This window comes from Panulirus ornatus, chromosome 59 (genome assembly GCF_036320965.1).
Source record: "Panulirus ornatus isolate Po-2019 chromosome 59, ASM3632096v1, whole genome shotgun sequence".
Classification (NCBI taxonomy): Eukaryota; Metazoa; Arthropoda; class Malacostraca; order Decapoda; family Palinuridae; genus Panulirus; species Panulirus ornatus.
In genome coordinates, this window is record NC_092282.1 from 26,423,867 (window position 1) to 26,450,002 (window position 26,136).

At 38.4% G+C, this 26,136-nt stretch overlaps 1 protein-coding gene across 4 annotated transcripts in view; it reads right to left on the reverse strand.

Moving 5' to 3' along the window:
* Nucleotides 1-26,136, reverse strand: part of cac (calcium voltage-gated channel subunit cacophony) — a 1,845,957-nt gene that overhangs the window by 1,209,465 nt on the left and 610,356 nt on the right. For 3 of the 4 annotated variants that reach the window (XM_071696568.1, XM_071696569.1, XM_071696570.1), the window contains one exon: nucleotides 10,005-10,040. In XM_071696568.1, coding sequence (XP_071552669.1) covers nucleotides 10,005-10,040 — 36 coding nt within the window. The remainder of the gene's footprint in view (nucleotides 1-10,004; nucleotides 10,041-26,136) is intronic. The other variant, XM_071696567.1, reaches the window with a different exon arrangement.

Consider the following 26,136-nt stretch of genomic DNA (forward strand, 5'->3'; position numbering starts at 1 on the left):
GTTCAAACAGGAATCTGACTGCAAGGGTGTCAGCTCACATATACGTTTAGATTAACTGCAAAGGTTAGATGCACAATACATTAACAGAAAAGAGGAAGCTAGAGATACAATTTAGAGGGAGATTGAAAATAAAAAGTACTTGAAGATGTGGATCCAGGGAATTAAATGAGTTTAAAGTAAGATTCAAAATGAGTGAGGAACTTTGTAAAAGGAAAGATGAGCAGCCAGGGAGTCCCAAGCAAAGATTATCATGGTAAAGCAATTCATGGAAAGCATAATCAAGTGGATATAAGAAGAGCCACATGCACATATTTTCAACATGAAGATATCCATATATACAGCTAGTTAAGAAACAAAGAAGACAGAGATAAGGGCAATATTAATAAGATTTTGGTAAGAAATAATATAACAGCTAGCTTGCATGATTTGCAATTTATTAGAGGGATGGATGGGAAATTATCATTTCAGGTGATCATCAATATTTAGGTTAGCTCATTATTCTAGATGATACAATATTAGAAAAAAGAGAAGGATCAGGATAAGAGTAGAAAATTTAATGAATATAACTGTTAAACTTGACTTCCATCTGATGTTAAATGAGTAGCTGAGGAACTGTGATGAAGTACTGTAGTACAAGTTGATATTGAGGTGATGTGGAGGCATTAAAATTGTGAATTAACAGGGGCTATCAAGGATATGTATTCCATTCTATGTATTGTTGTCAAAAGACAAGTAGAGCAATATGGAATTAAGATTTAACAAAGTCCACTAAGGAAGGAAAAAACTTGAAAGGCAAAGCTGAATCTTACTGAAATTAATGATGAGTGCAGACCAAACAATGAAGAATGTAAAGTCCTCGGTAAATAATCTCATGGGATAGTGAATGAAAGGATAGAAAATCAGGATTTCAGGAAGAGCACACAATTCAGAACTTAATAACAAGATATTTTGGAGGAAGATGAACAGATGCAGAAAAAGTTTGTTCACTTTCACTGCAGTGTACTTATGGCCCAATTTAGTACTTTGAATATGGCACAGACTATCTATTCCTGAACTATAAAAGGGAGTGCTCAAGCAGGTAAGAAATTACTCACATATGCTGTGCTGAAGAAGCTGCTTGTCAACCAGTGCAGGCCACCTGATGTACAATGCAGACTATGCTTTACTGGGTCTTCCATATTCTCCATTTCACTATCACTTCAGTCCCTTTCTTCTCTCTGACCCTCTGGATATGACTAATCACCTTTACTAAAATCCTTACTTAATCTATCTGTATCAATCTGCATCGATATTTTCATATGAAGAGGGTTATCTTGCAATGATGCAGGAATGCTATATTGACGTACTCTAAGCAGAGCGACTGTATCTTGTTAAGCACTCACCAGCAAAGAGACACCAAATATGTAAAACTTCTACATGAAATCACAGCATGGGTGATAACTGCATTAGTATAATCTTACCTGACAATGATGCTGCAGGAATTGGGAGTTCATAATTTACTGACTGTACTATAAATGGATCAGCTGCAATGGAAAAAAAATTCTAAATTGTATGTGAGCTATCTTAAGTGAAATGATTATGGAGAAAGAGTGTGCTAAAAAAGTTCAGGAGATAGCTTGTGACAGAAGAGGAAGTGTGTTAAAGTTGAAGAGACCATTTTAACCCTTTAATGGCTGAGGTGGGCAACAGATGGATATTCACACACTAAGTTTTGCATCTCAATTTCAAGGCTGTGCAACAAGCCTAAGGGGTGGCTGAGATAGCAGTACGTAATACTTTCTCCTTGCAGTCAGTCAACTTCCAGCCATGCCAATGAGAGGACATTTGCATGAGTTGTTTTAGAAAGGGAAGTGAGTGGCCTTTACATAGATTCATAGGACAAGGCAGAAGATGATCCTAAATTATCTGGCAATGATGCTCTTTCAGGATCATGTGGGGAGTGATTTTATGGGAAATGATTCTTTCACCATCAGAAATTGACTAATAAGAGATAGGAAAAGGTTTTCAAGAAAAAAAAAAAAAGGCAGTGTTGCAGGTGAACCAAGACCTTTCCAACAATGCATCTGAGTGGCACAGCAGGTAAAATCAATGAATGAAACTGATCATAAAAAGATACATTTAGTTTATAATATAGAATATAATCATCAGTGATCAATAAACTTTTTTATCATACTTGATTGCCATTTCTCACATCAGCGAGGTAGCATCAGGATCAGACAAAGAAAGACCATGTCCGCTCACATCCATTCTCTAGCTGTAATGTGTAATGCGCCAAAACCACAGCTTCCTATCCACATCCTGACTCCACAGATCTTTCACTGTTTCTGCGTACATACAATAAATGACAAAAGGTACACTGTGACAACTCACTTCATATTCAGGCCTTACTATCACACTTTTTAGTGTGTTGTGCTGAAATATCTACAAAACCTCAAGACCTTATTACAATGAAAGTAATGAACAAAATTACCTTTTAAGGAATTCTTTTTTTTCATGTTATGTGAACATCTTTGAAATCTTATGGTTAAACACATTCTTCAAACAACTTGAAAAACATGAATTTTTAGGGCTGGAAGAGACAACTTAAGAAGACATTACGGGGTTAAAGAACTAACTTTTCTCATACAGTGATCAACATGGCACAGGCAAAACTCTGCCTATCTCAAAGGCCATTTTGAGAAAGAATATAGAAATTAATCAAAACTCTACAGGTGTTTGCAGAACAGTCTTAATGATAGAAAGGTTAGGAAAAGATGAAAAGAGGAAGAAATTCCACAGCTTAGCTGTTTGAGGGAAGAAGGACATATCATAATGGTCAATCCTCAAATGACCTGTCTCCACAAAGAAATTTTTGGAAGCAACAGCCTGATAAATCTCTTGTGTCCAAACCTTGCTGGCAGGGCCATGTGCAGATAGCTCATGAAAGCAGTAGCCAAAATAATACTTGCAGAATAAAGAGAACATAGCAGACATAAAAGGGACTGCTGAAGAGAGGTGATGCAAGGATAATCAATGAGATGGAAGGCTTATGATCCCACTGCTAATTAATAGGTGGAGGAAGAAACAGCTGCTCATAAGAAATATAATTATTGCACCTACACGACAGCCTCATATTTTGGGAGGCATTCTTTGTGATTTTGATTAGGTGAGATGTCGAAGATAGAGCGGAGGATATGGTTATACCCAGCATATTCATGTTATTATAGAGCTGAACTGTGGTGTTTTGGGAAACAAATGACTCTCAGCAAGAGATATCAAGGAAAATTGTGCATAGCACTATGTAATATAATTAGGGTACTGCTTCCCCATTCTGAAATCATGTTGCATTGGTCTGCAGTGAGACAGGAAATATGTTCAATATGAGAAAGAGAATGAGTATCAGAAGGGAAGGAAAGGGAAAATGAGCTGAAGAATGTAATGCAAAATCACTAACATAACAGTAAACAAGGTTATAGGTTGAAGAGAACATCATTTACTGAGAGAAGATAGAGATTAGGAAATAGCGTAGAGCCCTTGAGGGATACTAATATTGACAGGACAGGATAAGAGAGAGGTCATTTCATCAATTACTCCTACAAATGAATAGCTGGAGAGGTGGCTGAGCATTAAGGAACAAAAAGAAACAAGAAACCAAAGGAAGTTGAAAGAGGTAAGACTTAAGCCATACCTTATCATACTTTGGAGATGTCAAAGGCCACAACAAAAGTTTCACCAAAATCCCTGGGAGAGGGGAACCAAAGGTGAGTAATATAAAAGATATCACCAACACATTTGGCACTGAAAAAACCTGTATTAATGATGAAAAAGAAGGGAATGAGATTCTAAGTATTTGAGAAAATGGAAGTTAAGGAGAGTTTGAAAGACTCTGGAAATAGCAGAAGTGAGAGCAATGGGGTGATAGTGTAAAGGGTTTGAGCAGTTTTCTTTCTTAGGGACAGGGTACACCCAAGCTCGTTTCTAAGGTAAAGTCTGGGCCTTTAGACAAGAAATGAAACTAGTAAGCGAGGATAAGAGCAAAATCAAAGGCATTTACTCTCAACTATCTTCTTTCACACACTTTACCAAACTTAGTCACCAACTTCTGCAACTTCTCACCTAAATCAGCCATCAGCGCTGTATCATTAGTGAACAACAACTGACTCACTTCCAAAGCCCTCTCATCCACAACATACTGCATACTTGCCCCTCTCTCCAAAACTCTTGCATTCACCTCCCTAACTACCCCATCCATAAAGAAGTTAAACCATCATGGAGACATCACGCACCCCTGCCGCAAACCTACATTCACTGAGATTCAATCACTTTCCTTTCTTCATACTTATACATATGCCTTACATCCTTGATAAAAGCTTTTCACTGCTTCTAGCAACTTACCTCCCACACCATATACTCTTAATACCTTCCACAAAGCATCTCTATCAACCCTATCATATGCCTTCTCCAGATCCATAAATGCTACACATTTATGGATCTCCACATACATTCTTCAAAGCAAACACCTGATACACACATCCTCTACCACTTCTGAAACCACATTGATCCTCCCCAATCTGATGCTCTGTACATGCCTTTACCCTCCCAATCAATACCCTCTCGTATAAATTCCCAGGAATACTCAACAAACTCATACCTCTGTAATTTGAACACTCACCTTTATCCCCTTTGACTTTGTACAATGAGACTATGCACGCAATCTGCCAATCCTCAGGCACTTCACCATGAACCATACACACATCTGATATCCTTACCAACCAATCAACAACACAGTCACCCCCTTTTTTAATAAATTCCACTGCAATACCATCCAAACTCAACACCTTACCAGCTTTCATCTTCCACAAAGATTTCACTACCACTTCTCTGTTTACCAAACCAATACAATTTTTTCCTCTTTCCTCTCTTCAGTAAGTCTTAACCCAACTCATAAACTAGCATGGAAAACTGGAAAAAAATAACCTACTTATGCTACTCATCTCCAGCTGATGTGGCCTGCGAGGTCCATGCAGTTGGCTAGGGTAAAATGACAGATCCATATGAAAAAAAGAGTTAAGAAAGACTGAGGTGAATAAGGTATGGTCCTCTTTGTAAAGGATAACAAGTTTCTGGAGCTACTAAAAGACATTGGTTCTTTAAGACGGTATATGATCGGAAGAATTACATTAAGCAATGCCAGCCAGACAGTGCTGTTAAAATGCGACCCTAGAATAGATAAAAAGAATGAGATCTCATACTTGACAATGATAATGAAAGAACAATAAGGATAGAAGGCAGTAGTAAAGAAAACCCAACTCAGGGATATTAACTATAGCTATGGAAGATTTCAACTAAAGGGATATTAACTAAAAATATACTGGTCTAAAGAGAGGAAGTAAGAATTGGGGTTAAAGTTCCTCGAATGTTTAAAGGAAAACTTCCTGTATCAGTAGGTAATCTGTAAAACAAGTCAACAGGTTGTATATACCGTCAATTCTGGATCCTGTATTTAAAACCTAATGACTGAAAATTATAAACATAATCTTTGTTGCCCCTCAGTGAAAAACATTCAGTGGAGATATCTGATATCACATACAAAGGTTAGAGGTCGGGGATCATGTAAGGGGGATCAGAAATCATGTGAGGGGATGGAAAACAAGTGATAACAAGGGAGTTACAGAAAGTAAATGTCATTCATATCTTAGAGAAAAGATGCAGAGACAATAACATTAGAAATCAGTATTAGTGACAAGCACAGTTGTTAACTCATGGAATGTACAAAAATGGCAGAATTATCTTAATCATATAAGTGATAAGAATCATGGATTCTGAGAAAAAAGATCATGAATTGTGCACATTCAGGATTTTTATAACAGAGAAAGAAACAGCCAAGAGATAAGTGGTGGATGAAGTGAATGCATGTTTTTGGATTATCTGAGGACATTTGGCACAGTCCCATGCAAAAGGAAAAAAATCTAGACAAGCCTAAGAGATGAGCTCCTGTAGCAGATTAATGATTTCCTAAACATGGAAGAGCATAAAACAGAGGTCAGGAGGTGTCCATTCAAACTAGATAAAAGCAACTAATGGTGTTCCACTAGGCATAGTCTCAAGGCCACGACTTTTTTAGATCTATGTAAATGACTGGCCATAGGGAACTGGAAATAATGAGCACTCAACACCGTAGAAAACTGAAGGAGATTCAGACAGGCTCCAGCACTGGTTAGAAACACGATGAAATTCAATAACAAATGCAAAGTGAAGATGGGACATAATAAATTGAGACCAAGCTGTGGCTGTTATCTTGCAGAGATGAAGTTGCAGAAATGTTCCAGTGAAAGACACTTAGAGGTTGATGAAGTACCCAGTCTGTCACCTGCAAGCTACATCAAAATCATCACGGAAATGAATATCATACTGACGAATGAAAAAATTGCCATCAAGCACATGAAAAATATCAGTTCTGAAATATATACTTACCACCTGCTGAAGGAGTCCCTGCTATATTCAAGGGGTTCCTGCAGTGGTAAAGAAGCTAGCCAAATCTACTGGGCACGACTACACGACATAATGCATAGTTATGGTGTGTGTGTGTGTGTGTGTGTGTGTGTGTGTGTGTGCATGTGTGTGTGTGTGTGCAAGAAAACCATTATACAGTATTACATAATGGTGAGGTGCCTGAGGACTGGTGGAATGGATGTATAGTTCCCATGTATAAAGACAAGGAAGATGGAGGGGAATGTTTAAATTATAGAGGTATAAGTTTGTTAACCATTTCTGGCAGATTGTAAGGAAGGACTGGCGATCAAGAAAGTGATTGCTTACACATAGGATTGGGGATGAACAATATTTTTTCAGGAGTATTAGAGGATGCATGCATTAAGTGTTTTCTTTGAAGAAAGCAAATGAAAGTATACAACAGGGTTGATAAAGATACTTTTGTAGATGGCTTTACAAATACATGGTGAGAAAGGATAGCTACTGAAAGTACTGATAAATTTTTATCAAGAGAGTAAGACATGTGTGTCAGCAGGAAAAGTAAAGGGTTTGAGGTTCTAAGTGAAGGGGGGTGTGTGACAGGGATATGTGATATCTCCATGGCTGTTCAGTGTTTATGGATGGGGTAGTGAGAGAAGTGAAGGGCAAGGCTTTTGGGGAGAAGGGTAGGTCTGCAGTGTAGCAGGGTGAGGGTGCTTGGGAGGTGAGTCAGTTATCATGGTGCTAGTGGCAGATTTGAGTGAGAAACTGCAAAAAATTGGTTTCTGAGTTTGGGAGAGTGTGCAAAAGAAGACGTTAATGGTAAATGTGAATAAAGGAGAGGCTATTAGGTTTAGCACTGGAAAGAGACAGGTTTGTTGGGGTAAGAGTTTGAACAGAAAAAAATGAAGAAAGCGAAGTGTTTTAGATACCTGGAAGTGGACATGGCATGGAATGGAACAATGAAAGCTGAAGTTAGTCATAAAGTGGGTCGAGGAGCGGTCCTGGGAGCAATGAGAAGTATGGGGAAAGAGAGATCACTAACTGGGGAGTCAAAGACTGACATCTCTGAAAGTATAGTAGTCTTAATGGTGTTGTCTGGATATGTGGTATGGGCCCATGATTATATTGTACAGATGATAGTGAATGTGATAGAAATTAAATTTTTCAGGACAATTTGTGGCATGTGGAAAGTTGGTCAAGGATGAAATCAGCAGGTAAGGGAGATGTGTGGTAATACAAAGTGTGGTTGACAAAGTGAATGAAAGTGTGCTGAAATGGTTTGGACATAAAGAGAATGAGTGGGATGAGGTTGGCAAAGAGGATATAGTGTCAGAAGCAGAGAGGGCAAAGAGAAGGGGAGACTGAACTGGATATGGAAGGAAGGACAAAAAAAGGTTTGAGTGCTTGGGTGTGAACATGTAGGAAGGTGTAAGGCAAGCAAGGGAAAGATTGAGTTGGAGCAACGTGGTATAAAGGAGTAACATGCTGTCACTGGAATGAACCAGTGCACATAAAGCAGCTGGGGGAGGAACCAAAGAAATGTCCATGGGGCCTGGTTGTGGATAGGGAGCTGTGGTTTCAGTGCATTACATATGACAGGAATAGAATGAATGTGAGTGAACGAGGCCATTTCTTCTTCTGTTCCTGGTGCTACCTCGCCACCAGGAAATGATGAACAAGAATAAAAAAGAAAATAACGAGCTGCATACCAAAATATCTGATGAATGAGGTCTATAGACAAATATAAAGATAATCAAAAAGCAAACAGGCTATTTCCTGTTGTACAGAAACTATCTATATGAAAAGCAGCATAGATGCTGAGGAGAGAGTTAATACATAACAAATCCACATTTCTACAACAGAATGAACATTTGTCAAGATAAAAGAGATGGGTAGTTGCATTGTGTAATCTTAGATTGCCATAAGGCATTTAACAATATCCCTACAAGGAGTGAGTAAGGCAATGGAGGATCAAAGTAAGTAAAACAGGGGGGAACATAAACCATGTCAAATCTACCCTTCCTAATGGGCTGAGTAACCAGCGGCATACTGTTTGGATCAGTCTTGGGACCATTGTTATTCTTGATCTATGAAATAACTTAGAAGGAGTAAAATCTATCAAAGATGTTTGCAAATGCTAAAATCATAGCAAAATAAGGAGTGATCAAGATTGCACCTTACAGAGACTTCGAAAAGCTTCAGAGTTGGTTATATACTGGGCTGAAGTTCATCCCAACAAAGACTCTTGCCACAACACCACACTAATAGAAATATTAGAGATGCAAGTTTGTTTTTCAGTTGATATCAAAACTGCATTCAATTAAATGTAAAGAAAATCATCAAAATATCTACTGCACATGTATTACCAAATTAGCAAAGAAATTTCAAGTTTAGTCTGCCCACTTTCAGGAACACATAAATCAGATAAAGGTCTAATAAATATAGATCAGATAAAGAAGATTCCCCAAAGGCCAAGAAATACCTGAAATAACAAATCTGAATTACTGGGATAATTTAGTCACCATGAATTTGCTCACAGGAAAAAAAAAGTTGAGACATCTGTACAATTTTCTAGTTTCTTCATGAAGCACATAATATAAAATTTGCAAAGGAAGACAAAGAAGAAACAAGACATAAGGCAAAAATCAGCTAGAAGTGAAGATGTAATTCTATAGTGACAGAGTTGTGGATGAATCAAATAAGGTAAATGAAGTGACTGTGAATGTAGACAATACCAAGAACTTCAAAGGGTATGAATGCAAAGAAAGTTGAAGAGACAAGTGCCCCAAAGGCAAAGAACTCTCTCCCCTTACTGCACAGGTAAATAATTACATCAAACATACATACATACATACACACACACACACACACACACACACACACACACACACACACACACACACACACTTTATTCAGTGCTAATATTTTTAATCATATCTGCAAATTATACTAAAGAACAGAATCTGGATCATAAGCTGCTGACACAGTTATTTCTGTAAGTCCTAATACTTGGCTAGATCTTTGCTTCAATGCTGCTCAACTACATCTAAGTAAGAATATGGCCTCCTGATGACTTTGCACTCAATTACAACATGCACTAATCACTATAGAAAGATTCAGGTTGCCAGTATAACATCACTACAGTCCTTCTTTTTCATTCAGAGTAGCTTTGAAAATAGATGCTTTACATTTTCATAAAACAGCAATATAATAATGCTGGTCATAATTCAGAGAAAGAATGAAGCTTCAAAATTTCTATATGATTTTTGAAGTTTCAAATTTTGTAGTAACATTGGCATTTTGAAATTCTGTATAATCGAAGCCTTAATTAAAATATCTAGTATTACTGAAACTTAAAATGTTCATTATATTACTATTCTTTATATAACTAAAGCTCAAAATACAATTTAGTACTAAAGCTTCAAAATACAACACACAATTTCCTATAAAAATTTTATGAAATTAATAACTGCTGGACAAACTATGATAAAATGGGTTTACAACAACGTCTATAATATAATCTAGGTTTACCATGAGGTGCGTACCAATACCTTTCTTTTTGGCGGGAACTGCGAGAGAAAGGGGGGCTGTTAGAATGAAAAATTGGGGGGTTGGTGTAAGGAGAGATCTTAGTAATATGTACACATAGAAATAATTCCTAAAACACTAAAATATGGGTTAAAAACAGCTGTACAAGAGTCATAGCAGGGAAGGGTTTCTGATTGAATGAGATGACCTGGTTTGACCAAGGACAGTGTAAAATAATACGTGGGCACCTCTATACTGTACATATAAATGTATGATTACAATAATAATCTGTTCCAACTAAAAAGTACCTTTTTTCTGAAATATCAAATCTTAAAATTAAAAAAGAGCTTCATCAAAAACAGAACACAAATGTGTCAGAATAATCTAACTCTTACTGTAAAACTAATTCATTCACTATGAGTTAAAAAGACTTTGGGAAATGTCTCAAAAAATATAGGTTTTGAAGTATGAAAAACCATTTCTCTACCGTAGTCAGAACCCTATGACCATCTGAGAGAGCACCTGCTAATTGGGGGGTTACAACAGCACTTTATCCTTTAAAATGAGGTACATCCATGAGGATTCACCCTCTTCAACCACCATAACACCTATCAGGCAAGATAATGCTTTTTCAGAGTAACATAACCATGCTCAGGTCTACAATGCCATGTCACAAAGGTGAGATGGAAACAAGAAGACAGATATCTCTACCACTCATTAACCAATACAGAGTCTTTACCTCAAGCCTGTCATTGTAAAATATCAGGAAATAATTTTATGAAAATGATTGGGGAAGACAGGGGTAAAAAAAAAAAATTAATGGATACATGTAAGGCATGTGTACGTGTAGGAAGAGAGGAAAGTGATTGGTTCTCAGTGAATGTAGGTTTGCGGCAGGGGTGTGTGATGTCTCCATGGTTGTTTAATTTGTTTATGGATGGGGTTGTTAGGGAGGTGAATGCAAGAGTTTTGGAAAGAGGGGCAAGTATGAAGTCTGTTGGGGATGAGAGAGCTTGGGAAGTGAGTCAGTTGTTGTTCGCTGATGATACAGCGCTGGTGGCTGATTCATGTGAGAAACTGCAGAAGCTGGTGACTGAGTTTGGTAAAGTGAGTGAAAGAAGAAAGTTAAGAGTAAATGTGAATAAGAGCAAGGTTATTAGGTACAGTAGGGTTGAGGGTCAAGTCAATTGGGAGGTGAGTTTGAATGGAGGAAAAACTGGAGGAAGTGAAGTGTTTTAGATATCTGGGAGTGGATCTGGCAGCGGATGGAACCATGGAAGCGGAAGTGGATCATAGGGTGGGGGAGGGGGCGAAAATTCTGGGAGCCTTGAAGAATGTGTGGAAGTCGAGAACATTATCTCGGAAAGCAAAAATGGGTATGTTTGAAGGAATAGTGGTTCCAACAATGTTGTATGGTTGCGAGGCGTGGACTATGGATAGAGTTGTGCGCAGGAGGATGGATGTGCTGGAAATGAGATGTTTGAGGACAATGTGTGGTGTGAGGTGGTTTGATCGAGTAAGTAACGTAAGGGTAAGAGAGATGTGTGGAAATAAAAAGAGCGTGGTTGAGAGAGCAGAAGAGGGTGTTTTGAAATGGTTTGGTCACATGGAGAGAATGAGTGAGGAAAGATTGACCAAGAGGATATATGTGTCGGAGGTGGAGGGAACGAGGAGAAGAGGGAGACCAAATTGGAGGTGGAAAGATGGAGTGAAAAAGATTTCGTGTGATCGGGGCCTGAACATGCAGGAGGGTGAAAGGAGGGCAAAGAATAGAGTGAATTGGAGCGATGTGGTATACCGGGGTTGACGTGCTGTCAGTGGATTGAATCAAGGCATGTGTATGGGGGTGGGTTGGGCCATTTCTTTCGTCTGTTTCCTTGCGCTACCTCGCAAACGCGGGAGACAGCGACAAAAAAAAAAAAAAAAAATAAAAAAAAAAAAATAAAAAGCTAAGATAGGTAAATCATATATCAACCTTCAAAACCTACTTTTCTTCCCCAGAAAAAGAGTCCTCTAAGCATAAGAAATCATATCCACATGAAAGAGGAAAGACCTAAAAAAAACAATTGGGAAAAATAATCAAAACTGAAAAAAAATTACACCCAATGAGAATCTGACCTTTCCTCTGGATTGTATTCTAGCAAAGGCAGCATATCCAGATCCATGGAAGGTAGATCCACTAAAGCAGAGCATGAGTATCACTTAATTGGTTGTCATAAAGCACAAACTTCCATTACTAATCTCAATAAGAGAGTTACATACAAAACCAAATAAGAAACCATTTATTATTCACATTACTTTATTTAACTTTGTTGCTGTCTCCCACGTTAGTGAGGTAGCACATGGAAACAGACGAAAGAATGGCCCAACCCATCTACATACATGTGAATGCATAAATGCCCACACGTGCACATATACATACCTATACATTTCAACATATACATACATATACATATACACACACGTGTACATATTCATACATGCTGCCTTCATCCATTTCTGCCGCCACCCCACCACACATGAAATGGCACCCCCTTCCTCCCGCATGCAAGCAAGGTAGCACTAAGAAAAGACAACAAAGGCCACATTCGTTCACACTCAGTCGCTAGCTGTCATGTATTATGCACCAAAACCACAGTTCCCTTTCCACATCCAGGCCCCACAAAATTTTCCATGATTTACCCCAGACACTTCCGTGCTCTGGTTCAATCCATTGACAGCACGTCCACCCCGGTATACTATATCATTTCAATTCACTCAATTCCTTGCACGCCTTTCACCCTCTTGTATATTCAGGCCCCAATCACTCAGAATCTTTTTCACTCCATCCTTCCACCTCCAATTTGGTCTCCCACTTCTCCTCGTTCCCTCTACCTCTGACACCTATATCCTCTCGCTCAATCTTTCCTCACTCATTCTCTCCAAGTGACCAAACCATTTCAATACACCCTCTTCTGCTCTCTCAACCACACTCTTTTCATTACCACACATCTCTCTTACCCTTTCATTACTTACTCAATCAAACCACCTCACACCACATGTTGTTCTCAAAAATCTCATTTCCAACACATCCACTCTCCTCCACACAACCATATCTATAGCCCATACCTCACAACCATGTAACACTGTTGAAACCACTATTCCTTCAAACATACTCAGCTTTGCTCTCATAAATAACGTTCTTGTCTTCCACATATTCAACGCTCCCAAAACCTTTACCCCCCTCCCCCACCCTGTGATTCACTGCTGCTTCCATGGTTCCATCCACTGCTAAATCCATTCCCAGATATCTAAAACACTTCACTTCCTCCAGTTTTCTCCATTTAAATTTACTTCCCAATTAACTTGTCCCTCAACCCTACGGAAACTAATAACCTTGCTCTTATTCACACTTATTCTCAGCTTTCTTCTTTAACACACTTTACCAAACTCAGTCACCAGCTTCTGCAGTTTCTCACACAAATCAGCCATCAGTGCTGGATCATCAGCGAACAACAACTGACTTACTTCCCAAGCCCTCTCATCTACAACAGACTGCATACTTGCCCCTCTCTCCAAAACTCTTGCATTCACCTCCCTAACAACCCCATTCATATACAAATCAAACAACCATGGAGACATACACCCCTACCGCAAACCGACATTCACTGGGAGCCAATCACTTTCCTCTCTTCCCACTCGTACATATGCCTTACATCCTTGATAAAAACTTTTCACTGCATCTAACAACTTACCTCCTACATTATATACTCTTAAAATCTTCCGCAAAGCACCTCTATCAACTCTATCATATGCCTTCTCCAAATCCATAAATGCTTCATAGAAATCCACCTGTTTTTCTAAATATTTCTCACATACATTCTTAAAAGCAAACACCTGATCCACACATCCTTTACCACTTCTGAAACCACACTGCTCTTCCCCAATCTGTAAAAGTTATCTTCATAATTTCTTCTGTCGACATGCTTGAGAAAAACTAAATATGATGGTATGACAAAAATTTTCAGATGGAGATGAATCCCTGATAAACTACAAAAATCTTGCAGGAAGAAATGCACAATCACAATACACTTTAGAGCTACCAGAGCCATTATACCTTAAAACCAGATAAAAGCAATGATTCATTTATTTATTTATTTTGCTTTGTTGCTGTCTCCCGTGTTAGCGAGGTAGCGCAAGGAAACAGACAAAAGAATGGCCCAACCCACCCACATACACATGTATATACATACACGTCCACACACAAAAATATACATACCTCTACATCTCAACGTATACATATATATACACACACAGACATATACATATATACACATGTACATAATTCATACTGTCTGCCTTTATTCATTCCCATCGCCACCCCACCAAACATGAAATAACAACCCCCTCCCCCCCTCATGTGTGCGAGGTAGCGCTAGGAAATGGCAACAGAGGCCACATTCGTTCACACTCAGTCTCTTGCTGTCATGTAATAATGCTCTGAAACCACAGCTACCTTTCCACATCCAGGCCACAGAAAACTTTCCATGGTTTACCCCAGATGCTTCACATGCCCTGATTCAATACATTGACAGCACGTCCACCCTGTATACCACATCGTTCCAATTCACTCTATTCCTTGCACGCCTTTCACCCTCCTGCATGTTCAGGCCCCGATCACTCAAAATTTTTTTCACTCCATCTTTCCATCTCCAATTTGGTCTCCCACTTCTCCTCGTTCCCTCCACCTCTGACACATATATCCTCTTGGTCAATCTTTCCTCATTCATTCTCTCCATGTGACCAAACCATTTAAAAACACCCTCTTCTGCTCTCTCAACCACACTCTTTTTATTACCACACATCTCTCTTACCCTCTCATTACTTACTCGATCAAACCACCTCACACCACATATCGTCCTCAAACATCTCATTTCCAGCACATCCACCCTCCTCCGCACAACTCTATCCATATCCCATGCCTCGCAACCATATAACATTGTTGGAACCACTATTCCTTCAAACATACCCATTTTTGCTTTCCGAGATGATGTTTTCGACTTCCACACATTCTTCAATGCTCCCAGAACTTTCGCCCCCTTCCCCACCCTATGATTCACTTCCGCTTCCATGGTTCCATCCGCTGCCAGATCCACTCCCAGATATCTAAAACACTTCACTTCCTCCAGTTTTTCTCCAGTCAAACTTACCTCCCAATTGACTTGACCCTCAACCCTACTGTACCTAATAACCTTGCTCTTATTCACATTTACTCTCAGCTTTCTTCTTTCACACACTTTACCAAACTCAGTCACCAGCTTCTGCAGTTTCTCACATGAATCAGCCACCAGCGCTGTATCATCAGAGAATAACAACTGACTCACTTCCCAAGCTCTCTCATCCACAACAGACTGCATTCTTGCCCCTCTTTCCAAAACCCTTGCATTCACCTCCCTAACAACCCCATCCATAAACAAATTAAACAACCATGGAGACATCACACACCCCTGCCGCAAACCTACATTCACTGAGAACCAATCATTTTTCTCTCTTCAAACACATCCACATGCCTTACATCCTCGATATAAACATTTCACTGCTTCTAACAACTTGCCTCCCACACCATATATTCTTAATACCTTCCACAGAGCATCTCTAATAACTCTATCATATGCCTTCTCCAGATCCATAAGTGCTACATACCAATCCATCTGCTTTTCTAAGTATTTCTCACATACATTCTTCAAAGCAAACACCTGATCCACACATCCTCTACCACTTCTGAAACCACACTGCTTTTCCCCAATCTGATGCTCTGTGCATGCCTTAATCCTCTCAATCAATACCCTTCCATATAATTTCCCAGGAATACTCAACAAACTTATACCTCTGTAATTTGAGCACTCACTTTTATCCCCTTTGCCTTTGTACAATGGCACTATGCAAGCATTCCGCCAATCCTTAGGCACCTCACCATGAGTCATACATACATTAAACAACCTAACCAACCAGTCAACAAAACAGTCACCCCTTTTTAAATAAATTCCACTGCAATACCATCCAAACCTGCTGCCTTGCCGGCTTTCATCTTCTGCAAAGCTTTTACTACCTCTTCTCTGTTTACCAAATCATTTTCCCTAACCCTCGCACTTTGCACACCACCTCGACCAAAACACCCGATATCTGCCACTCTATCCTTAAACACATTCAACAAACCTTCAAAATACTCACTCCATCTTCTCACATCACCACTACTTGTTATCACCTCCCCATTAGACCACTTCACTGATGTTCCCATTTGTTCCTTTGTCTTACGCACTTTATTTATCTCCTCCCAAAACATCTTTTTATTCTCCCTAAAATCTAATGATACTCTCTCACTCCTACTCTCATTTGCCCTCTTTTTCACCTCTTGCACCTTTCTCTTGACCTCCTGCCTCTTTCTTTTATACATCTCCCAATCATTTGCATTATTTCCCTGCAAAAATTGTCTAAATGCCTCTCTCTTCTCTTTCACTAATAACCTTACTTCTTCATCCCACCACTCACTACCCTTTCTAATCTGCCTACCTCCCATGCTACAAGCATCTTTTGCGCAAGCCATCACTGATTCCCTAAATACATCCCATTCCTCCCCCACTCCCGTAACGTCCTTTGTTCTCACCTTTTTCCATTCTGTACTCAGTCTCTCCTGGTACTTCCTCACACAAGTCTCCTTCCCAAGCTCACTTACTCTCACCACTCTTTTCACCCCAACATTCTCTCTTCTTTTCTGAAAACCTCTATAAATCTTCACCTTTGCCTCCACAAGATAATGATCAGACATCCCTCAAGTTGCACCTCTCAGCACATTCACATGCAAAAGTCTCTCTTTTGCGCGCCTATCAATTAACATGTAATCCAATAACACTCTCTGGCCATCTCTCCTACTTACATACATATACTTATGTATATCTCTCTTTTCAAACCAGGTATTGCCAATCACCAGTCCTTTTTCAGCACATAAATCTACAAGTTCTTCACCATTTCCATTTACAACACTGAACACCCCATGTACACCAATTATTCCCTCAATTGCCACATTACTCACCTTTGCATTCAAATCACCCATCACTATAACCCGGTCTCGTGCATCAAAACTACTAACACAATCACTCAGCTGCTCCAAAAACACTTGCCTCTCATGAACTTTCTTCTCATGCCCAGGTGCTTATGCACCAATAATCACCTATCTCTCTCCATCAACTTTCAGTTTTACCCATATCAATCTAGAGTTTACTTTCTTACACTCATTACATACTCCCACCACTCCTGTTTCAGGAGTAGTGCAACTCATTCCCTTGCTCTTGTCCTTTCACTAAGCCTTGACTTAACTCCCAAGACATTCCCAAATCACTCTTCCCCTTTATCCTCGAGCTTCATTTCACTCAGAGCCAAAACATCCAGGTTCCTTTCCTCAAACATACTACCTATCTCTCCTTTTTTCTCATCTTGGTTACATCCACACACATTTAGACACCCCAATCTGAGCCTTTAAGGAGGATGAGCACTCCCTGCATGACTCCTTCTTCTGTTTCCCCTTTTAGAAAGTTAAAATACAAGGATGGGAGGGTTTCCAGCCCCCACTCCCATCCCCTTTAGTTGTTTTCTACGGCATGTGAGGAATGAGTGGGAAGTATTCTTTCTCCCCTATCCCCAGGGATAAAAGCAATGAATTACCCTTAAAAACTTCACAAAAGAAAAAAGAAATCTGCTTTTAGACATTTAAAATCAAGTGCCTCTAAGATAAAGCTAGGAAAAGCTGGACATTACAAAGGTTTTAGGTCTTCATGGCTAGGAGAGCTACAAAGGTTTACCCATTAGAATAGCATCTACCTGAAAGGAACATATTCCACTGTCATTTCTAAATTCAAAATCCCTACCACCAAATGCTGCAAACTTTGTGTAAAATGAACATGTGACAAAGCTACTTCATTGAAGTAGCTCATCTAAGAGCATAATCAGTGAACACCACAAAAAGGAAGAGCATAACATGGTTATATGTGTATAATACAAGGATCAGTTGTGATACAACAATGTCCATCACAAGCTGGACTCTCCAATTACTGGGAGCCCCATCTGCGGTACAAGTCTTCTTATACTTGCTATGGGTTGTCTCTCTATAAATGTTCTCCAAGCCTTTCTTTGTTATCTGTTTACCAAAATGGACCAAAATGGAGATCTGAAGAAACCAAAGACTCCCCTCCAAACCCAACCCCCACAGATCTTTCATGGTTTCACTTGGCTGCTCCATAAGCCCTCATTCAGTCCAGTGACAGCCCATCATCTGTATAACTAATAGCTCAAATTCACCCATCTCCTGCAAGCCTTTTCCCCTCCTACATGTTCAGGCCCCAAGCACTAAAAATATCTTTCACAACATCCTTTCATCTTCAGTTTGGTCTCCCCTCTTTTTCCCCTCCACTTCTGACTTGTCCTTTTTGTCAATCTCTCCTCACTCATTCTCTCCACATGTCCAAATCCTTTCAGCACCTCTTCACCTCTCTCAACCACATTCTTCTTTTCCTTATCCCTCTCTTATCTTTTGTTACTTATGTAATCAAAACCACCTCATGCCAAATGTTTTCCATAAAAATTCAATTTCCAAATACCCTCTTCAATACTTTTTTTATCCACAGCCCATATCTTGCATCCATACTACACCTTTAAGTCTTCATACCCATTTTTGGTCACCCAGATAGTGACTTCTCTTTCCATACATTCCTCAATGCTCCAACAATTTTTGCCACTTCACCCACTCTATGACTCACCTTAGCTTTCATGGTTCTGTTTGCTATCCCTTCCCAGGTATTCAAAACACTTCAGTTCCTCATAGTTCTCACCATTCAAACTTAAACCTCAACTAACTTGTCTCTTGGCACTGCTAAACCTTATAACCTTGCTTTTATTCAAATAACTCACACCTCTCTCCTCTCACATATTCTCCCAAACTTAAACACGAGCTTCAGAAGTTTTTCACTAATATCTACCATCAGCATCATATCATCAGCACACATCTGCCTCACTCCCAAGGTAACCCAACCCCCAAAGTATGTGCCCATCTCTCCAAGACATTTGCATTTGCCACACCATCCATAAATAATATACACAGCCATAAGAAAAATAAAACAAATGAAAAGCCATTGGGTAGGCTGAATGAAGATCCAAAACAAAGATTTACTGCAGCTGCCATATTGGAAAAACCCTGACAGCCTAATACCACTCCTGAGAGTTAACAATAAAACAAATACTCTGTAATGAATACACTTAAAAAACTAGAAAAAAAGCTCTATCCATATGATGAACTTATGATAACCTAGCTAGCCTAAATGAGGAAGCATGCAAACATACATAATGAAGCTCTAAAACAGGATAAAAGTGCATAAAAATTTGTACTCTGAAACAAAAACCTAATAAAAGGATACAGATCCAATGTGTCTGAAATTCAACAGCTACGGATGTGTGGCAAAAAAAAACTGACAACAGCCCACAGGGCCACAAAAATAACGTGGAGCAAGCAAGTAATGGGGGTTGGATGTCTTCTTGCTGGCAACTTAACACAGTCTCAACACAGTACTGTGAGATCAAAGACCTCAGAAAGTTAATGCATGGTAAGTGAGTCTCTTTTGACAAGCATCAAGCAGCCTCACAGATACTGTGGTGGTAAATGAGGGTGAATTCCCATGGATATATATCCTACTTAAGGGATGAATCATGTTTTAACCCCCCCACTGAGCAAATGCTCAATGAGATGCTTATAAGACTCTGTCTGCAGGTGAGAAATTATCAATGAAAGCATGACATACCTCATAAAAAAGGCATGAACATATACAAATGCTTTATTACATTCATTAAAATTCACAAAAAGAAACAAAATGACCATGAGAGGAAGATGGTACTAATCCAAATTTTCATACCATTACTTTTCCATTGGCTGAAAACTTAAAAATCATGAAGCCTTGTAAATCAGGGTTTTCATTTATACCATCCTAAATTGAAGAGGGCCCAGTGTATTATATAGATGTATTGGCATACTCTTGCTACTGTATTAACAGTGCATAACCACACTCAGTTCTATAATGAATACCTCAGTTATCTTGATTTCTATATATTTGCCTCAATGAAGTTATCATTGCAATTTTTTCAATCAAAATCGATAGCATCATATTTACATTGATCAGACAAAATGATATTGGTCTACTTATCTGGGAAACAGCCCAGCTAAATACCATGATCTCCAGAGAACACAGAAACAGCTGACATAATGCTACCTGGGCTTGAACCCTAGCACATGAATTAGAAGCACTACAAAGCACCATTCATATGCTGATATTTGCAAAATATTTATCCCTTGAAAAACTATCAAAATCTGACAAACAGCAGAAAATGAATTCTGCTTGATAGAATCAATGATACTGGAGGTATTTTCAGGGGTGATAATTTCAGATAACAGGACAATTCTGATGCTTTGCCATATACATGAAAAGACTCAGTTTTGACTTAATAAAATTCTTTCCTTTCATATTACTGTTTGTTTCATAGCTTTATATTCCTGCAAAGTACTTCAAGGTCTCTTTTCATATGTTAACAAGAAATCTGTCTTTTCACGGTTTCCTTATGACATACAAACAAAGAGATACATTAAAGCTTATAAACTAAAATAATTTTGGGAAAATATAATCCTTTTAAAGCAGAAAGGCCTTGCATCATCCTATTATCAAAAATTACCAGATTTTAATATATATATATATATATATATATATATATATATATATATATATATATATATATATATATATATATATAAAACTAATATTATTATCAAATAGTGACTACAGTATTAATAAAAAAAAGTACATGTACAGGCAAGACAAATAAAAATATCTTAGTATCTAACATAAAATTTACAAATTGGTAGAAAAAGTTAATGGTGAACATTTAAATCAAAAACACTTATGTAGATAAATTAATAATAAAATCACACACAATAAAGGCATGGCATTAAACGGGTAGGAAGAGTTCTAGATAAAGGGTATCGAAAATGTTCAAGTGAAGGAGATATGCATGGAATGTACTCCTTAGGTTCTCTACAAAATATGGTGGAAATGGTCATCTAAACCTTAATGAGAGGAATGCAATTAAAAATGTAGAGGATACAATACAGCAGGAGTAATATATACAAACAGGCAAAAGCAGAATAAAACAAAATACATGAAAGAAATGAAACTAAAACATAAAACCATATGAGAGAAACAAGAATGAAAAGAAAAGAAAGGTGGTGAAACAAAAAAGGATTGTGACCCAAAGGGTCACAAAAATTAACATAAGAATATTAAGAAAAAATCAAAATAGAAGTCATTAACTTAAAAGACCAACAATAGGAAGATAAACTGATAACAAATAAGAATAAAGAAAATGGATTTTGAGTGAGAGACTCTTATCTGAGCCTACCAGGGTGAGACATGGACATATGCTTAAAGCTCACACCCAAGCTCTTTACCGGACAACAGATTACATGGAAAGTCCAAATAACCAGAGAATACAGACTTCATTGTTACTGAAAATTACCAAATATCACTAGCAAACACCTGCCAGACTAATAGATGGCAATCTCCTTCTTCAGGCCCAGTGCTATACCCAGGAAGAAAGATGCAATACTTATTCAAATGAATCTGAAAGTAGCCTGAGTGGTAAATAAGTTCTTGTCTCACCTTGTCCAGATTTAGAAGTGTCTCTAGAACTTATTACTAAATTTCTGAGCCTGTCAGTGAGCCAAGGACACATGAGATAATGATAACTTGGTAAAACCAAATACAGTAATATCCATTTCAAGTCATAACATCCAGCAACACTTTGTGTGTGGGATATTCTCAAATATTCTAAAACAAACCTCTCTTGAAGTTTTGTTATTATGAATAACCTGATTGTAATTCTCTAAATTACATTATTTGTAAAGCAACCTGGCAAGACACTGCTTAAGTCTGCTACATATTCAATTTATGCTACCCCACTGCCAAGTATATATGGTGCAACAACACTACATTCAGATACACAAAGTGAGATGTGTGGTTTTCGCTAAGTTTCTTTGCCATAAATAATTATGATTACTTAGATTTTTTATCAGTAATATCATCATCTTTCACAAGTGACAGAGCTTCATAATTTATTACATACTGAGATGATCACTTTTCATATAGGCTTCCTTGACATCTCCAGACATACTTACGAATACATGTTACAAGTTTAGGCTGCCTTGTTTGGAAACAATATATGAGATGGAACTAAAAACATTAATGGCCATACATTTTGCCTCCAAGCAGGAGTGGCCAATTTGAGAATCAATAACTTATAAGCCCCAACCATATGATCAGAAAAACAATCACCATGATGTTTACAATGCAGATTCAGCAAAAGTGTTCAATCCATATACATAATAAATTAGCTAGCAGCAAACCTTAGGACCCATTCTGTGGGGCACTTGCAGCTCTGAGACTATACTCCACATGATAACAGAGTAAAGTGGGCTCCTTTGGGATGGGAAGGCTCTTAAAGGTACACTCCCTGTACTTAAGGATGGAATTTATATGACATTACCATCTCTAGGACCTGTAAATTTTACTCTCATGTGAAAATTATCCTAAATCATTAGATTGACCCACAGCACTGCTGATCTGAAGAAAATATTACCTTCTCCAAACACAATAATACTCATAACTTATGCAAATAGATGGGTAAATGTCTAATGCCTTTTTGCTCATCTATAGTACATAAATTTTCATGTAGCACCTCTGAGATGGCTTATATTGGACAGACTTCACAAAATCTCTCCATGTGAATGAATTAATTTAAAACAGGCTTCCCACTTAATAAAGCCAAGAACTCAAAAGTTAGACAACATACAGAGGAGTTTGGACACACAGGAACACCACTGATTTTCCAGCACTCTTGGTTCCAAAGCCTTGCCAGATTAACCATTCTCCCTAACCCTCTCACTTTGGACACCACTTCGACCAAAACACCCTATATCTGCCACTATATCATTAAACACATTCAACAAACCTTCAAAATACTCACTCCATCTCCTTCTCACATCACCACTACTTGTTATCACCTCCCCATTAGCCCCCTTCACTGATGTTCCCATTTGTTCCCTTGTCTTACACACTTTATTTACCTCCTTCCAAAACATCTTTTTATTCTCCCTAAAATGTAATGAGACTCTCTCACCCTGACTCTCATTTGCCCTCTTTTTCACCTCTTGCACCTTTCTCTTGACCTCCTGCCTCTCTCTTTTAAACATCTCCCAGTCATTTGTATGAGATTAATTTCTTACATGAGGATTAATCTGATTTTTGTTGTTTTACTTAACTGATTTTTGAGCAAAGATTAGATTTTGAAAAAGCATTCTTAACAGCCTAATCTTTTCATTTTGCCTCTCAGATTTCATATTACTGTTAATTACCTGTAGGTCAGCACAGTGCAGCAATGTTCATTACTTTATTGCTATTAAACAGCAGCTTTTGATTACTCATTAATATAACTGTCATTATATTCCAATATGTTCTGCAAAACTTTGTCTATTTGGATTTCTAATACCTTCACATTGTTTTAGATGACTGGTCTACAGATAAAGGAAGCTGTAAAGATTTCTGTTTAAAATCCGGTAAACAAAAATCAATCAATCAAAATGGAATGTCTGGTATGAATAAAGATGATATTCAGTTTGCTCCTGGTATTTATTCTACTTACTACTTAGAGACCTCATATAACACGAGATGCATTCTTGAGAAAAGTACGTTAAGTGAAAAATCTGTTTAAAAGGGTAATTATAACATGGTACCAATGGAAATGCGTTCCTGAGTGTCAATTCCTACACATGTAGGTGCTATAGAATGGCTTCCTCTGGTAACAGCAATGGCTCTGCAGATTTTGTTTTGGTTGTTTTATATATAAAACATTGTTAATATAAATATATATGATACTAAATTTTAACTGACATTCAGAAGTTTGTCCGAGCATGCAGTGCTGTTGACTACTACTGCTATGCTTCAAGAGTGCCTTCTCTCCACTGTCTCAAGAGACTCATCCTTGTACAAGATAAATGTGTTACACTTTAGAACATGGTGATCTGGCTGTTTTTTTATTCTCTCACTGTTATCAAGTATCATTTTAATATTATAGTAAACTAATCTAAGCAAATGACTCATGTACCTGACACTCGCCTGCCTTATCCCAGCATATCTTTAATTCTACATCAATCACTTTTCTAAGTCCCTTGGATGATTTACCTACACTTGCACTTGTGGGCTGTTTTCCTGATAGGATGGGTTTAAAATATTTCCTAATACATACAGGTGATAGCCAAAAATAGAGCGAGTGAGATTGAACTTACGTGAATTTGCCAGACTGTACACAACTGGCTTAGAGAATATAAACAACATGTTGGTGGCTATTGTTCTTCCATGTTTCATTATTTTTTCATTATTGATTTTGAATGACTATTTCAAGTACCATATTTATCAGATGTATATTTTTTCACATTTCTTAAACCAAAATCCATTATATGAGGCTAGATTAAAAGAGGTCTCTCTGTATTTTCTCCCTCAGAGGTCCTTCTATCTTTGTGAGGCTCCTACAGCACTCAGGTTCCTGGCCATATCCACCAGATGAAACCAATCTCATAAAAAGATGTAATGTTGTGTAAGTGTCTCTGCAGAGAAAAAGTAGAGCAACTGAAGAGTCAAGTTTGGCGTCTTACTTACAGTAACTGCATTGTATGTATGATGAGTATTCGGATACTATGAAATGGTGTTTGTAGTGTTATGGTGAAAGGTGATCTCCAGAGCATAGACTGGAGAGCATGACTCATGCTTATCTGGTTAGTGTGATACCGGATGAGGGTATGTCTGGTAGGCTGGAGTTTAAGACCGAGTTGGAAAGTAGGTTATTTAGTGCCTGTTAAGTTATTTCAGTGTTCAAATGTTCTGTCAGTGTTATATTTGTGGGGGAATCTGTGTGGGGAGGTTACTGAACTCCAAACCTGGGACAAATACCCACAAGAAACCACACTCCCTGGACAAACACCCATTTACGCTGTACAACATCCTTCACTACACAACTACAAACACAATTTCAACATATCCCTGGACCCTTCATGCTCATGATACAACTACCATAGAGAAAATGCCTAGCACTTCTCAAATGCCCAACACTTTTTGCACACACACACACACACACACACACACACACACACACACACACACACACACATTCACTTTATGACCAGATGTTCATCTGGTGGATGTGGCCTTGATGTGGAAAGGGAGCTGTGGTTTCCGTGCATTACACATGACAGCTAGAGACTGAGTGTAAACAAATGTGACCTTTGTTGTCTTTTCCTAGAGCTAACTCGCGTGTGTGCAGGGGGAGGGGGGAGGTGTGCACATTACACATTACAGCTAGAGAGTGGATGTTGGGGGATGTAACCTTTCTTTGTCTGATCCTAGCATGTCAAGGTGGCTACAGGAATGGATAAAGGCAGCAAGTATGAATATGTACATGTGTACATATGCATATGTCGGTGTATGTATATGTATGTATACACTGAAATGTATATGTGCATGTGTGGGCATATATGTATATACATGTGTAAGTGGGTGAGTTGGGCCATTCTTTTGCCTGTTTCCTTGTGTTACCTTGCTAATGCGGGAGACAGCAACTAAGTATAATATAACAAATAAAATGATTTATATATATATATATATATGTTCATATTTTTACCATTCATTAAACTTAACCGCTGTCTCCCGTGTTAGTGAGGTAGCACAAGGAAACAGAAAAGAAAATGGCCCACCCCACCCACATTCACATGTATATACATAAACGCCCACACAAGCACATATACATACATATACATTTCAATGTATACATACATACATACATATATATATACATGTACATATCCATACATGCTGCCTTCATCCATTCCCATCGCCACCTTGCCACGCTAGGATCAGACAAGGAAAGGTTACATCCCCAACATCCACTCTCTAGCTGTAATGTGTAATGTGCCAAAATCACAGCTCCCCATCCACAACCTGGCCCCACACACTTTCCATGGTTTACCCCAGGTGCTTC